Below are 16,328 nucleotides of genomic sequence, written 5' to 3'. Positions count from 1 at the left end.
TAGATACATGAATCTGTCAATAACCATAATTTGTAATAGCTTAGTACTGTATGTACCATAACAAGGTATGTTTATACATGGCAGTTTATGCTGCCTAATATGCAACTAAATTTTACACAGTATATGTAGTAAGGGATCCTTGCTCCCTCTCTCTTTCAGCTAAGGGGTGAAAAACCTCAAAGACCCCTGCACTAAACACTAAATGTGGGACTAGCTTTATTCTGTGTCTCCACACCTGTTAGAAAAGTTGCAACCCTAAGACGCTCTAAAAGTAAACAACAAAGGGAGACTCACATGAAAATGCACTTTTATTCATATTAAGTCTTTTTTTTTAAGTTCTTTTGTGTATCAAGTATCATGTCATGAAAATATTCCACCATCCCAGTCCTGCTGTCCCTCCTGCCCTGCGTCCATAATCTGCTCTTTTGTGTGGAATTCACAGAACGAGGTGCCACTGTCAGCTTGGCTTAAGCCTATTACTTCCCGGTGAAGGGTGCAAAATGAGAAGCGCAGGCTCTCCCTCCCTCCTTCAGTTGTTCAGGCACTTTTTCTCCCCCCCCTGTGTGTGCACATTCCAGATGTCCTGCATTGACCAGCAGCAGGTTTAAATTGGACCTGGTCTTCAGAGGAAGAGAAGTCTCAACTGTTTTGTACCCATCAGCAAATCCACATCGTGTGTATACATTTGGCTTCAAGCTACATAAATACACTCATAAAGACTTCATCAATATGCAGTCACTTCACAGACATTCACTTATTGTACACCGGCTTGCATGGACTCATGCACCATCATGCACACACCGCTTGCTACTGACTCTAGCCACCAGGCTGTTAATGTCCTCAATGTTGACACACTTGATGCTGTAATCCAATTTTTTTCACAGTTATGACCCACAAACACAACTCTGTGTTGGTGCTTTGTTGCTGCAGGTTGTTATTCTGTGCTAGTTTGGGATGAAAACCAGTTGAGTCAGGTGGATAAATTGTCAGACGACTACAAGAGAGTATTTTTAAATCTGGGATCTCATATGCTCAGAGACAGTAATTCCCAGGAGCATTCACAGACTGACAGCAGCTACACATCTGTTAACAGGAAGAGACAGTTTGTCAGCTGAAATTCTGAATTTACGACAGACATTGTTTTTATTTTATCTGGGATTTATGCCAATAACCCATCGTGCAAGTCTTTAAAATGTATCTTTACAAGCTACAAAACATTCTTCAATCAACTCAGTACATGCCGTATCCATCTGCGTCACACCACAGTGCAGACTAACAAGTAGTGTCTACGATTATCTATAAAATATTTACAGTACAGGCTCTTTTCTTTTTGGTCATGGGGTAAATGAAACAGCACAGAAGCACAGGCACATAATACAGTATACTGTCCAATTTAAATGGTGCACACATCGACCGACAGAACATTCAGTACCGCCTTGCTGAGACTAAACAAACACGTAAGTGCAAGGAGAAATCTTAATATAAAATACCGCACGTTGATAGCTTTGCTTAAATATCAGATAAACATTTAAGTTTCTTTTTACATACATATGACACTGTGTTTCCTCTGCATTGTTTCCCTCTATGTACACGAGCAGATACAGAATTACATGGAACAATAAGATGTTTTTGGTTAGATTTTTAAAAGTAAATTAAGATAGGGAGGCATTTTTGCGTCGTCTTTATGTGTTTTCAGGTCCAAGGTTCATTTTTTTGCCGAACACAACCTTTTTTTTGCCTTCCCTCATGTGTGGCTCTACAAGCTAAAGTAATGATAATACTGTGTATCATCATAGACTATGGCGTACTGTGCCTTTCCTCGTCTTCCCAGGCAGATGAGTGATTACCACCACAGATTCTGAGTAGGTTGGAGAGTCTGTGAGCTGTTTAAATAACGCTGTATTTACAGATAATGTCAGTCTGGCATCACTCCAGGTGATGCTTACATTTATACAGGTGGCTTGCATTAGCCCTACACCTCCTATTTCTTAAATTAAAACATGCCATTAACCTTTCTGTAACTTCCCAACTTTCTCTCAAACAACCAGCAGCCAAATCCTGTTTGGAGCCCTCGTAACGTTCACATCATCATCATCATCATCATCATCATCATATAATAAACCGTTTGCAGTCTTCCCCGCCTTCCTTCACTGTATCCAGATGGCGTTGTTACGATCTGGTCGGCGGGGGTCTGCGGCCGGGGTGTTGCCAGTCGCGGTGAGGTCACTGAACGTGGAGAAAAACTGTTCCATCTCTTTCTGCAGCATCTGGTTCCGCCGCTCGGCGTCATCCTTGGCGCGCTCGGCGTTGCGCAGCTTGATCTCCGCCATGGTGTACTTCTTTCTCTCCTGGTCTAGCTCTTCGTGGAGGCTCACCATCTCCGTCTCCAGCTCCAAGTTACGCTGCTCCAAGCTGCAGGAGGAGGTTAATGGAAGGGAGAACATACACTTAACAGTGAGAAGCAGCTGCAGTTGATTTTCATTTCCAATAAGCTTGAAAAATTACATACTTCTACTGAAATCTGTCTCACTGCTTTTGCTTAAACTGCATACAGGACATTTTGTATATTAAATATCATCCAGTCTGGATTTGTTATTAGGCCTAACTACGGTTGGTGGATGATATATTGTCCCAGAAATAATTGCGATAAACTATTCTACATTTTCATTTTAAGACCATTTTATGCCACTGATATGATGACAATATAATAGCATAATACAAGTACATCCTTTAAAAGAGCAATGAACTTTTAATTCATCCATTATCCATCTATCTATTATCTGGAAACGCTTATCCTGTTCATTGTCATGGGGCAGCTGGAGCTGATCCCAGCTGGCACTGGGCAAGAGGCACCCTGGACAGGTTGCCAGACTATTTAACATTTGACACGGGCTGACAAAGAGTCTCTCCTGAACAAGCAATATACGGATGAACCCTGCTGTTAATTCTGACATTATGTTGGCTAAAATGTTGGTGACATTCTCCCTCAAAAACAAAACAAAACACGCATGTAAACATAAAGGCAATATCATATGATAAATTGATCATTTGTGAAGACCTTGAAACGTCAATAATGTAATTATTGTGACAGACGTATTCTTTTATACGATATTTCCTTCCATTAGCACTGACAGTGACCTGTGTTCCCAAACTACTGGGATGGCAGCAGTTAAAAATTGGATGAGCAATAACTTCTTGAAACTAAATGAAACTGAGATACTCGTCGTCGTCCCCCAAGACACAAGAGATCTACTCTCTTGCGAGCTTGTGCATCTGGTTCCCGAGATTAAAACAGAAGTTAAGTGCCCAGGCATTGTTCTAGATCTAGATACACATACAGAAGGTGAACAATAACAGCTTTTTATCACTTATGAAACATCGCCAAGGTACGGATATTTGTATCCTATAAAGATGCTGAGAGACGTATTCATATTTTTATTTCAAATAGATTAGATGATTGCAATGCTCTTTTTACTGAAGTCAAGTGAAAATTTCTACTTATTCAGAATTTTGCTGCTGATTTTTTTTTTTTTTTTTAATGAAAACAAGGAAGAGAAATTTTTAGCTACACTCAACTGGCTCCCAGTATGTTTAAGAATAGATTTTAGATAGGTTAATTATTAATTATTCCTTAATAAAACTGTCTGTGACATCCTTCTGTTTTTGTGCACGTTCATTGTCCACCAATGTTCCCCCTGACACTTTAAAAGATGTCAAACTTTGCAAAAAAAAAAAAAAAAAAAAAAGTAAGAAAAAAATTTAATTTATCGTGAGCGACTTCCTTCGAATGTCGATCAAAAAACACTCTTTCTCTCAGATGGGACCTTACCTCTTTATCCTGGCCTCGTACTCGCTCTTCTGCTTGTTCATCTCCTGTTTCAGACTGGCCACTAAACTGTGCAGAGCGCTGTGAGTGCCGGGTCCATTACCAACAGTGTAACCTTCGCTATTATCACTACTGCTGGTGCCCCGGCTGCTCCTCCCTGCTCCATCCCCACTTCCTTCTCTGTTGCTGTTTCTGCCCTCCCCCTCTCCTCCTCCACCAGACTGGGGGGCCTCATTGTCCTGTGCTGTTCCATCCAGGTCTTCATAGTGACCTCCGTAGAAGTCCTGCTCAGGGCAAGTAGTGGTGGAGGAGCGACAGGAAGTGGAGTTGTCAGGAAGAGAGATTTCACAGGAGGAGGTGGACCAGGTTGCGCTGTCTACGCTCTGCTTGTCCTCACAGCTGCTGTTCAGACATGTGTTGGTGATGTGGTTCTGCTGCAGGTTCTGATGGTTTAAGTGGACATTGTCATACGTAGACAGACGGTTCTGATTGGATGTTTGATCCCCGTTGGAGCAGTCACGTGTTTTGTTGCTTTCTCGTAACGTGACGCAGCCGTTTGGTACCCAAAGACCATGGCGGCCATTCAGACTCCCCGTGACTACATCAGTGCCAGAAATGCCCATGCGTACAACTCCGGTCCCGTTCCCTCCAGAGCTGCTTCCACTCGTCACGCCACTGGTGCCCATTTTTGTGCCGGAGCCTTTAAGTGCCCCATTACGCCGAATTGGTAAACTCCCACCACCAGTCAAAGTCGGGCTCTTTTCTTGACTGGGGTCCGAAGAGGGTGAGGAGCTGAAGGAACCATTTGTTACAATCCCACTGCCTTTACTGAAAGCTGGGTTCTTTTTAACAGTCAACGGCGGACTGCGGGTGATGTCAAAACGTCCTATGACACCATTGCGAGGGCTTGCTGCTCGCGGGGAGCCACTGTTGTCTAAATGTTGGCGGTGTGAGGGAGATTCAGGTGCTTCCCAAACACACTGCCGCACCACCTGCGTGTTGTTGTTCTCAGCGTTTTGAGACACCGTAGTGACGGCGGAGGTAGTTGTGGTGGCTTGTCGCCGTTGTAGCTCGATGTTGTTGTTGTTGACAAGCTCCAGAGCCGTGGGGCTGTCCTCACCCAGAGGGAACAGCACATCGTGGCGGCCAATCAAAACAGCCATGAGCTGCTGGACCAGAACAGTACCTGAGAACATGACACCATAAATCATTATGTTTCCTTTTAAATGTCAACTTTTTGTAGGTTAGGTTTTGAAGAGGGAAATTACATAGGTTAGGTGTAGGCAATTAAAGTTACGTAGAGTGCATTTTGAAAAAGAAACATTGTTGGGCCTCATAAAGTTACCTAAGTTAGGTTTTGGAAAGAGTTACTTTGGTTAGGTTTAGGCATTGTTAAGTTACATAGGTTACATTTTGGAAACATTGTTGGGTGTTGTAAAGTTATGTGGGTTAGGGTTAGGCTTAGGCAAGTAAAGTCATGTAGGTTGGGTTTAGGCATCATAAAGTCAAATAGGTTATGTTCTGGAAAAGAAACATTGTTGGGCGTCATAATGTTACATAGGTTTTGGAAAAGAAAGTTACATAGGTAAGGTTTTGTCATCGTTTAGTTACATAGGTTAGGTTTGAGCATCGTAAAATTACATAGGTTAGGTTAAGGCATCGTTAAGTTACGTAGGCTAGGTTTAGGCATCGTAAAGTTAAGTAGATTACGTTTTGGAAAAGAAACGTTGGGCATCTTAAAGTTGTGTGGGTTAGGTTTAGGCAAGTAAAGTTACATTGGTTAGGTTTAGACATCGTAAAGTTACATAGGTTAAATTTAGGCAAATAAAGTTATGTAGGTTAAGTTTACTAATCGTAAAGTTAGGTAGGTTACTTTTTGGTAAAGAAACATTGTTGGGCGGTTAAGCTTGGACATGTTAAGTTATGTAGGTTAGGTTCAGGCAAGTAAAGTTACGTAGGTTAAGTTTTGGAAAAGACACATTGTGGGGTGTCGTAAAGTTTTGTGGGTTAGGTTTAGACATTGTTAAGTTATATAGGACAGGTTTTGGAAAAGACAGTTATGTGGGTTTGGTGTTGGAAAGTTACATAGGATAGGTTTAGGCATCATAAAGTTACATAGGTTAGGTTTCGGAAAAGAAACATGGTGACGTCATACCATATAATGACTAAATCTTCACTTGGTTTACACTTGGTACACCATGGTAGCAAACACCAATTTCCTGAGGGAAAGTCCTGTGTTTGTTTGACCCATCCACCATCCCAACCCGCCTCCTTACGGGGACTTTCCCTCTCTTCTCCTGTCAGCACATTGTTCAAGTGACTGCAACTTTCCAGATTATGTGAACTATACATGAATAACTGGCTCATGATTACATGGGTTATTTATAATTTGTGGTGCACCACTTTTCACAGGTATACGTACAACCAACGCCTGAGAACAGCCTGACAATATTCATTCAACTAAGCTCAACATTGAAACAAAATATCAGAAAGCAAGACACAAGCACACAACCAGCAGGAATACTGACCTTCCATGATAGCGACCGGATCCTCAACCTTTGGCCTCAAGATGTTTGGCCCAAAGACTGTGGCCAAGTTTTGCACACTCATTTTATTCACTCCAGAATATGACTGGACTTCATCTAGAAATCTGGCAAACAAGAAAATATTAACTTTTCATGATTCAATAATGATAATTAATAATATCATCTACTTTAATAATAGATTACTACCTGCAGATGTACTTGAGAAGGTTGTAGTTCACTGGAGGTAGATTTTCCACAAGCTTTTTCAACTCCTTCATACCCTGCAGATGATGGACACTTTTTAATCAAGTTCAATCAAGAACAGTCACACTCACAGAGCAAATAGAAAATGAAACAAATCAGTGAAAAAAAATAAATTGCACACTTAGATATGATCAAGGATCTTTCAGTGACACTGATAAGAGCAACAACATTTTGCTCAACAACTCATCTGCCGAATTAAAAGTTTTTTTATGGAAGCAATGGTTAATTCATCATCTGCCATCTTAAAACAATGAGTACTAAATGATTCCCATCACTTTATGAGATAAGTGTGGAAAGATATGTTCTCTACAATCAGATGAAATGTATTTGTGTATTAATGAGAGGATTTTATCCACTATAAGAACCCATCTTTTTTTACCAAATGCAAAAAACTAATCAAATAAAAAGAGCATTAAACAATATGCTGATTTCTATCAGTTCTGTATTTATGTGTCATCAGCCACCTGCAAATCTGAAGTGATCTTACAGAATTACTAACAACCAAAAATCTGCTGCAATCCATGAGCAAACTAGTATTTTTTTTTTTTCAGAAATATTTTTAAATTCTGCTCAGTGTGTTCCTTCTTTATTTCAAAATCCTCAGAAGTTTGAAAGGCAGGGCAGCTCTAATCTACGCTTGAGGTGTTACAAACTTAAATATAAGAACACACCCGATCACATGGATACACAGAGGAACAGCCTTGAGCTCTTAAGTGAAAATGAGAGAAAGATGTTATGGGCAGTGTGAGGAAACAAAAGACTCCTCCCTGCTGTGAAGCATTACTTTGGTGTGAAAGAAATCCTATCTAGAAGTTAGACAAAGTCATTGTGTGAGAAACAGAAGAGCAGAGCAGGGTGAATGGACAGCAGATGACCGGCTTTGAAAGGTAACCGGTATTTTTCAACCTGGACCCTTTTTTCCTTTGTTTTTGTGTCTAAGTGACTAATAGAGACCACCATTTTTGAGATTGGTCCGGTATTGAGCGAGACTGCTGGCAGTGGAAGTGGCATAACAAGCTGCAATGTCACCACTCAGGACATTTGTGCACTGTCAATTTACGCCCACTAAAAGGGCTCGTTTTGCCACTGACTTGATCAGATTGTTATTCGAAGTGTCTGACAACATTATAGAAAGGATCCCTGAAGAGAGACCTTTTCGTTAAAGAGTAGGATCCTTTTTGTTTAACCAGAAACAGCCCAGAAATCACTATTGCTATACTCACCAGACTCCATTTAAATAAGCAGTGATTTTAGCATGTATAGAACCAGCATATTTTCAAATCTAACTAGGTGAATTAAGGGTTTATTTCAACCAAACCACAGTCAGTGACAGCTGGAACAGTGGAAAGACAATCTAAGATGCCTTTTATGAATTCTGTTTTCTTTCTATTGTCTTTGAATTTAGTGTGTTTTCCAAGGATAAAATTACTGTTCATTTAAATGCAGTCTGGTGGGTTTGGTGAAAGCAATTTCAGGGCAGTTTCTGATTAAACAAAAATGATCTTACTCTTTACAAAAAGGTCTGTCTCTGTAGAATCTGTTCCATAATGTTGTCAAACACTTAAAAAACAATCTCAGCCTGTCAGTGGCAAGAACAAGCACTTTTAGTGGATGTAAATTGACGTTGCACAAATGCCCTGAGTGGTTATAATGCAGCCTGTGTTGCTGTTGCAGTCTTCCTCAATGCTGGACCAATTTCCAAAATTGTTGTTTCCATCAGTCACCTTGACAGAAAAACATAGCAAAATAAGGTCCAGGTTGAAAAATACCAAAGTTACCCTTTAATGGCACAGAACAGGACTTTCGGATGATTTATGTGAGAGCTTTTCAGTGCTCAGCCTTTGATATATTACTCGAACAACTTTATGTAGAGGAATGAAATATGTAGGTATAGGTAAAGAGGAACTTGTCAAGTACTCTTTCTTACCATTTCATCATCTTTGCTGAGGAGCTTGGCGCAGGCCAGAAAGTCATCATACTTGTGGAAGGGGACGACTGGCTCCGGCAGCTCTCTGAGATACAGCTTCAGAAGAGAGGCTACTGTGTGCACATCTGTGTTACTGCAGGAAAGAAAGGGCAGACAGAGATAGAGATGGGGGAGGGTTGTTTTAATTTACTATGGGTACATGACATGGAGGCACACACAAATCATCACCATGAAGTCCTGAAGCAAGACTGTTGGGGATGGGCGGAATCAAAGGGGAAAATACTGTTATTACCGTAGGTGACAAAAAACATAGAGCAGTGCAATTTGTGAAACAACACAAATTAAGGGTATAATTTAAAGGAATAGTTTGACATTTTGGGAAATAAACTTTTTTTTTGTGGTTTGGCATTTCAAAGAAGAAAAAGACTGATACCATTCTGATCTGTTTGTTAACTACATGACTACAGCCAACAGCCATTTCACATAGCTTCACAAAAAGAATCTGGAAACAGTAAGCATGGCTCTGTCCACCACTAACAAAATCAACCAACCAGAACCTCTATAGCTCACTCATTAATAAGCCAGATTTTCTTTGTTTAATTCATACAAAAAAACAGAGCATTTAATGACAATTTTTTGTTTTACAGTGAGTTATGTGCTGGACTATTTCTTGGCTGGCAGCCTAATCAAATGCCCCCAAATCTCAGGTTTCAGATACAATGTTTGAGCTCACATAAAAACTTTGTGGACGAATCATCAAACTTTACAACACTAAAAACAGCAAACAGGACATAGGCAACAGAAAGACAGACAGGTAACAACGAAAGCAACAGAGGGAACAACAGCGCTGGGCAGCCTAAATGATGTGCCTAAAGCCAAGAGGATTTCAACTGAAGGCTCAGAGACACTAACGAGCCAACGAGGGGCAGCTGGTGAGGCAGGCAGGAGGTTACAAGGGCTAATGAGGGGAAGCAGCAAGGTGAGGGACAGTTAGGGACAAAAAACAGACATGGGTTGAGACAGAGGAAGGTATAGATGTAACCACTGCATGACATGAGCTGTGTTAAAGCAGATGTACATGAGCAGAGATGTGTCTCCGTTTACATTGACACCAATATTCCATATTCTGTTCGGATATTCTGAATCAGGCCTTTTTCCAAATGATGTATTTTCTGATGTGGAAAATCCTGATATTATTCCGATTTTTAGGACCAATATTTGGACATGTATACAGGACAATTGAAATATGTGTCTCAATGTTGCCATGCCATTGTTCCGAAAGTCCAAAATTCCAAAGTCCCATTAGTCTGAAAAATGTCCCATTGGGCCCAAAGCCCATTTCTCAGACAGCCTTTTGTTCCAAAACAAACGGCCACTGCTCTGAAGTGCTGTTTGTCCAAAAATACACACTTCCTGCTGTTAGTTTCAGCCACAGATCCAAGTTGTTTTTAACAACCTGTCCCTGCTTTTCCAGCGACTTCTGTGCCACAAAACTTGGGTGTTTTATGCCAAATCTTTTTCTAACCATAACCAAGTGTTTTTGTGCCTACACCCAACCACATGTTCACCACAGCATTGTTGACAAATGTAACATATCTGTAGTTTACAGAAACGTACAATGCAAACATTTTTTCTAGCGATTAGGTTGATTAACTGCAGAGAAACAGGACTTTGGAGGCATGAGCTTTTGTTTTTAGGATAAGGTGTGGTTGGATAAATGGACTTTCAGTCCAATGGGACATTTTTCAGACTGATGGGGCTTCAAAGGTTTGCGACACACAGCCTCTTGCCTGTTTGCGTTCAGCTCTGTGCATTGTACACAAACAAACTAGCAACTTTGCAGGCTGGGGTAGAGATGCATGTCCAAAAGGAAAGCCTATATTTCTGATCCACAAGGGAAGCAACGGGTTTTTGGATATGCACAAATATTGCTACACCAACCTTTTCAAGAGGATGGTTAAAGGAGGGAAAGAAGGAGGCTGTGTTTGCACAGTCATACAAGTCCGCCACTAGTGGAAAACTTTGAAAAAATCTGAGTTGAGTGTATGCACATCTGCATGTAAACAAGAATATTAGTGGAATATTTACTTTCCTTGGGCATATAAACAGTGTAGTAGGAATATTGTCTTCTTCACATTAAGGGCAAAACCAGAATATTGTGTGCATGTAAGCATAGTCAGTGTGCAGCTCACACGATGATGTGATTCTGTAGCCTGTGCTTCTAGGAAGTGGTAGGATGTTGATGCATGGGCTGGATCCTGACAGCCATATCCGGGCTTTATTTATGGTCATCAGATTGGATGATGGGAGTGGAGGATGCAGTGAAAGAGTACAGAGGGAGCAGAGAAAAAGAGATGTGGAGGTGGTATGTTCCATCATTCATGTATTCTCTGTCATCCTGAGTTCTAGATGAAGGTTGTCGCATTATACACTCAGTACAGCCTCCTACACACCACATAATGACAGCAGACTGTAAGCCAAATTCAGCTGCAAGCTCATTTTTTAGATTGTGGTGAGTTTGTACTGTTCTCTAGGCAAATTATTGTACAAAATGTGAGTTTTGGATTTAATTATTTTGCCTCCTGGGTATGTTTTTTCTTTTTTCCTGTGTGATGGGGTCTTAACAAGAGGGCAAGAGAGATGTCAATCAAGCCTGATCCTCACACACCCACATATCCCAGAGAACAAGTCTAATCAAGCAAGTGGAAACAACTGTGAGGGTGGACAGAGGCTGTGCAGCGTCTTTAAATAATGTGTCAGTGCATAAATTTGCTAAATTTTGTTGTAAATTCTAGTAAAAAGAAATGTGATCAATTTAGAAAAGCTAAATTTAAGATTGATATTTATTGTGGATGATCTGTTGTTATTTTGAAGAAGAACAACATATTCTGATCTTTCCAACTTGTGACAACAAGCCTTTTTCTCCTCGAACATTTTGGCTTGTCATTGCAGGACAAGCACAGGTGGGACTAATAACCTTATTGACTGATCTGTTTCATGTGTCTCAGTGAGTCAGCAAACTCAATAGCAGCATCCAAGAACTAACTAAACGTAATTCACTCGTACTTAATCTGATAATTACAACTGTGCTTTTCCTGCTATGACACATCAAAGTGTCTGCTGTGAAAGACATTAGATCACTGTTCTGTATTGCTGTGTTTTACAATGCCGCAATGCAATGAAGAGGTAAAATGAAAATCAGAAGGAGCACAATAAATTCCAGGAAGAATTTTCAAAAAAGAAATCCTCAAATTCTGTAATGTATCAGCTGTTACCCCTTGGTGTGAAAACAGAAAATGTATGCAAATCCTACATTAAATTAAACACTGTGCGCAGTATATGATGTAGAAAATATTTCTTTTAAGAGCTGTTCAGACAGGAAACATTGCTTCTGAATTTTCAGAGTTGTCTGTGACGTCCTTAGTTTATTACAAGGGATCCTACCTAATGTTTTTGTAATGTAATACAGGTTTACAGTGCAATACCGACATTGAAAAACTCTTGCATTCAAGTCTCTCTAACTAGACACAACAAAACCTGATGTGTCTGGAGGGATTCAGGCCAACAGGAGCACCCATGAGGTTCCAGAGGTACAGAACTTGACCAGTCAACACTCTGAACATATTAACTTCACATTAAAATGCACTGTGGAAATCCAAGCAGCCGGTACGCTTACTGCTTTCTTACCAATCAAAAGAGGGCTTTTCTCCACAGTCGAAGGCATCCTGCAGCTCTTTGACCAGGTTAGCCTGTCCCGGCAGCCTGAATAGGCCCTCCTCCCGAAGGCCCCACTGCCGGATGAAATCCACACACTGCTCGACCAGCATAGGGGCCAGCTTGTTCCCAAACCGGCGTTCATAGCGCACAGTTTCCTCCAACTTCTGACCAAATATCCCTGAAACACAAGATAAAATGGAAAATGATGAGAAACTTGAGAAATTAGCTTTGATTTTTATTTTATTTTCACAGGAGAATAAGCTGTTAGCCACAGGCTGCAGTGAGTTCAACATATCAAGGAAGCTGAGAGCCATATCTCCAGGGTTTAATAATATTTTTAAAGACCCCCTTCAATGAAAATCCAATTTTTAACCTTGTTAACACATCCACATGTTGTTTTTTTATATGCTAAAAGACACATGAGGAGAAAAATAGGCAGTCAACATCATGGCTGAGCATTATAGCCTTGAAAATGCAGTGTATGACATTAATACGGGTTTGTGATGTCACAAACCTAAGGAACTAATCCAGTCAACTTGTGAAATGAATATCTGTGTCAGTATCAGTTTCACATTAACAAGGTTTATCTAAAATTAGCGACACATTATTTGATGTTTGATGATGCAGTCAAGTCGAAGGCTCATGTTATTTATTACCATTTACAAGGAGAGGTTTGTGTGTTTGATGGGCACAGCTGAGGCAGGACTTGGTGATATGGCCTATAAATAATATCCCAATAATTTTTTGATATATCGCAATACACAATATATATCTCCATATTAGGAAATCTCCTCTAAACTACCATAGACTACTAAAATACTAAACTAATAAATAATCTACAATTATAATAAAGTTAAATAAAGTAGCTACTGTTATATAATAAAGTTAATGTATTGTCATAATAAAGCTAAATAAAATAGATACAATGAAGTAAATACTGCTATAATTATCATATGATAAAAATAAACAAATTAAAAAAAAGTTATAATATAATAATTAAAAGTGAAACCACTGGTGCTTTTATTCTGACTCATCTTGGGCCGAAGTGTTGATGTTTTTGCGGTGAACTTGGAGCTTCTGGTCAACAGTCAGATGTCAGCAGATTGCAGATTGTTATACCTGAAGATTTAATCACTGTGAGCTGGAATCAAACTAACAGCTCTCCAGTTCATGTATTGATAATATCTGAAGGTCGCGCACTGGTGCTCCATGGTTGCAAAATGCTGCTAAATAGTTGCAGTCTCGAGCCTTGCAGATACAAAAACACATGCTTCGCCTGCTCATTCTGCTATGTAAATCTGATAAAAAGAGATGTTTTTTTTAGGGTCTTAATCAGAGCCCAGGGAGGAAGTTTAACACAAATATATACAATTCGTTTCAGTCTTTACAGCGACATTATTTTGGATGTGATTCCAAAATATCTTTTGAAATATCAATACTGCTTAAATATCCCACACTATTTCTGTGCAAAAGGAAAAGTAACTTTTTTCAAAGAATCAAAAAAAAAAAAAAAACCCATCTAGATTAATATCTGCAGCTTAAGTCACATCAAAGAGAGCCGTTAAATCGATTGAAAAAAAAAAGTTCTGATAAGGCCGGCTAGACAGTTCAGGCAAAAAATATGTACACCCACAACGCCTTAGTCTGATGATCAAATCTCTAACTTCCTGCTGAGCACCTCTCGCCTTTTGTCTGAGGCAGTCGCCATAAAAAAAAGACTGATTTCCATTTGCAGCCGTCTCATGTGGATGCAACACAAGAGGGGATTAAGGCAGCCTTCCTGAGAGATTTGGATCTGCATACTTTTCCGGTCTCCAGAGACAGACAGAGGCTACTCACACACATGCATACACGTGGTACAACAAAGTACCGTACGGTGACTGCATTAAACCGAGCTTATCCAGGATCCTCGTGCTTTTGGCAGCATTTGACACAGCAAGAAGTGGCTTAAAACCAACTGGCGTTAATGTGCAGTAGTAGTCTAAGTCAATGTTTTCGTATAGGTGTACTGGTGCATCAAACTAATCCAGAATGAAGCTTTCCTAGGAAGCTGATGCAAATGCTTAAATACATTTTTCATTGGAGGGAAACTGCTTTTTAGTTAATATGTTATCATACTCACCTCTCTTTAAACTGACACAATTTGTGAGCTTCTGGAAGAAATGCCTATTAATAAATTTGTGGTAAGGTAACACACCAGAGGTGCAGAATTTAAAGTGTCTGCATTCAAGCATGTTCCAAAGACTAGCCTCAGTTTTTGCAGAACGCAAAACAAAAACAAACATAAAGCAGAAATTAAAGAGATGCATCAGTCTGATAGCAGGTCAGTCAAACTGTCTTCATTTCCATCTCTCAGAAAATGTTTGTTTTATCATCTTTCAGTGGAAACAAAGCTGCTCAGAAGTTGAACAGTGGAGTCTTGTGTTGTCTTCTTTCTCCTCTGGGTCAGTCGCTTCAGGGACTTCAGTCTTTACAGTAACCCAAATAAGACAGAACAAGTAAACGGTCACAAAATCCCAAGAATTATTTGAAGCCGTGTATCCATTTCCCAAATCTTGGATCAGAGTGAAATACAAATGAAGCTCCACCAGAGTAAAGAATGATGAAAATCCTCGTGTATCTAAACGAGCATCAGAGAACAAATGAGGAAAAAGTGACTGGATGAAAACGAGGTCATCCCTCCAGACGTTCTGGTCATGAGTCTAGGAATGTTTTCCCCAGGTCACATGTAACTCTGCGTGTGCACCAGCTTATGAAGACTGGGTGCATGTGTTTATATGCATGTTTGCTGGCTCGAACCACGACCACAAAGACTTTGGCGCATGAGAGGGACTCCTCCACTGTGCAAACACTCAGCAGGTTCCTTCAACACTCTCAGGTTCTGTGAGCTGCCCTGGCTGACTGCTGCACACACACTCATGTCTACACACACACACACGAACACACAGGAGGAAAGAGGTCCAGACACAACATGCTGCATTCCAAATCTAATACATGTACTTTTTCTTTTTAATATCAGTACACTCTGCAGCTGCCCTTACAAAGTATGTAGTGTTGCATGGAGTACATATACAATTGGGACATACTGCTTCATTGCACCTTGTACTTTGACCCCCTCACCTATAGATTCACCTCAGTCCAAAATGTGAAGTAAAAAGAATTTGGAACTCAGCAGATCTTACTGTTATCACTCAAAGTTACCTTGGAGATACGACAAAACACTATTTGTCAAGCTCACCAGAGAGGAAGGTCGACCCAAAGAGCTCTGCTGTTATTTTGCAGTGTATGTAGCTTTAACTTTTAAGTTGTAACTCTATACATAATGGACAGTTTGTGAGTGATTGATGGTTATGAACAGTGGTGTTTCTGTCAGCTGTCAATGAGCTGTCATCTCTCTGCGCAGAGGATTGTGGGTCAGAGGAGACAGAAAAGCATGCCAGGTTGCACACGGCAAAATAGGACCTGATGCTGTGGGACATCCTGTTATTTTGGGCATACAGCATTTGACATACAATGTATTGGGACATACTATTTTTTTTCCTAGCATACTAAACAGGGTAGCAGTATTGGAACGTACCAACAGTCTTCCTGTCTCCTCTCCGTTGTCTTTGATTCTTCTTTTTTGGTGTGGTGGATGAATGTCTCTCAAATATATAATACTGATATTGACACCTCCTTACTCTACTAAATGTTACATATTCATGAAGATGTACAATGAAACAGAACAGCTTCCACTGTATACATAGGGCTGTGTACTGGCAAGAATCTGGCTAGGGTTGCAACAGTATGAGATACTCATGATACAATAACCATCTCAGAAAATATGATGGTTTCACGATGTGGTATTACACAATTACTATTACCATTATCAGTTACAATGCCCCTTAAAGGAATGAAAACTGAAGGATTTTGGTTCAACAGACTCTGTATATTAATTGAACATTAAAACCATTTTTGTGATGGAAGTACGTGTAAAAAGTCTGACAGGCAATCAGGGAGGACAAGAGCTGTGCAGGTGCAGGTGAGATTCTCCATCCATCCTCAATACTGTATAGGCAAATGTACATGG

The 16,328-nt window shown here is 40.2% G+C and overlaps 1 protein-coding gene across 4 annotated transcripts in view; it reads right to left on the bottom strand.

Moving 5' to 3' along the window:
- Nucleotides 1-37: 37 nt before the first annotated feature.
- The window catches only part of arhgap24 (Rho GTPase activating protein 24), an 89,123-nt gene continuing 72,832 nt past the window's right edge, over nt 38-16,328 (bottom strand). For 3 of the 4 annotated variants that reach the window (XM_050053498.1, XM_050053497.1, XM_050053499.1), the window contains exons 3-8: nt 12,230-12,437; nt 8,543-8,675; nt 6,559-6,632; nt 6,355-6,476; nt 3,830-5,012; nt 40-2,412 (exon numbers count right to left, since the gene is read on the bottom strand). In XM_050053498.1, coding sequence (XP_049909455.1) covers nt 2,148-2,412; nt 3,830-5,012; nt 6,355-6,476; nt 6,559-6,632; nt 8,543-8,675; nt 12,230-12,437 — 1,985 coding nt within the window. In that variant the 3' untranslated portion in view covers nt 40-2,147. Of the gene's footprint in view, nt 2,413-3,829; nt 5,013-6,354; nt 6,477-6,558; nt 6,633-8,542; nt 8,676-12,229; nt 12,438-16,328 lie in introns of all 4 variants that reach the window. The other variant, XM_050053496.1, reaches the window with a different exon arrangement.

Source organism: Epinephelus moara, chromosome 9 (assembly GCF_006386435.1).
Source record: "Epinephelus moara isolate mb chromosome 9, YSFRI_EMoa_1.0, whole genome shotgun sequence".
In the NCBI taxonomy this organism is placed as follows: Eukaryota; Metazoa; Chordata; class Actinopteri; order Perciformes; family Serranidae; genus Epinephelus; species Epinephelus moara.
Note: the sequence above shows the minus strand (reverse complement) of the source record. Positions and strands in the feature narration are given on the sequence as shown.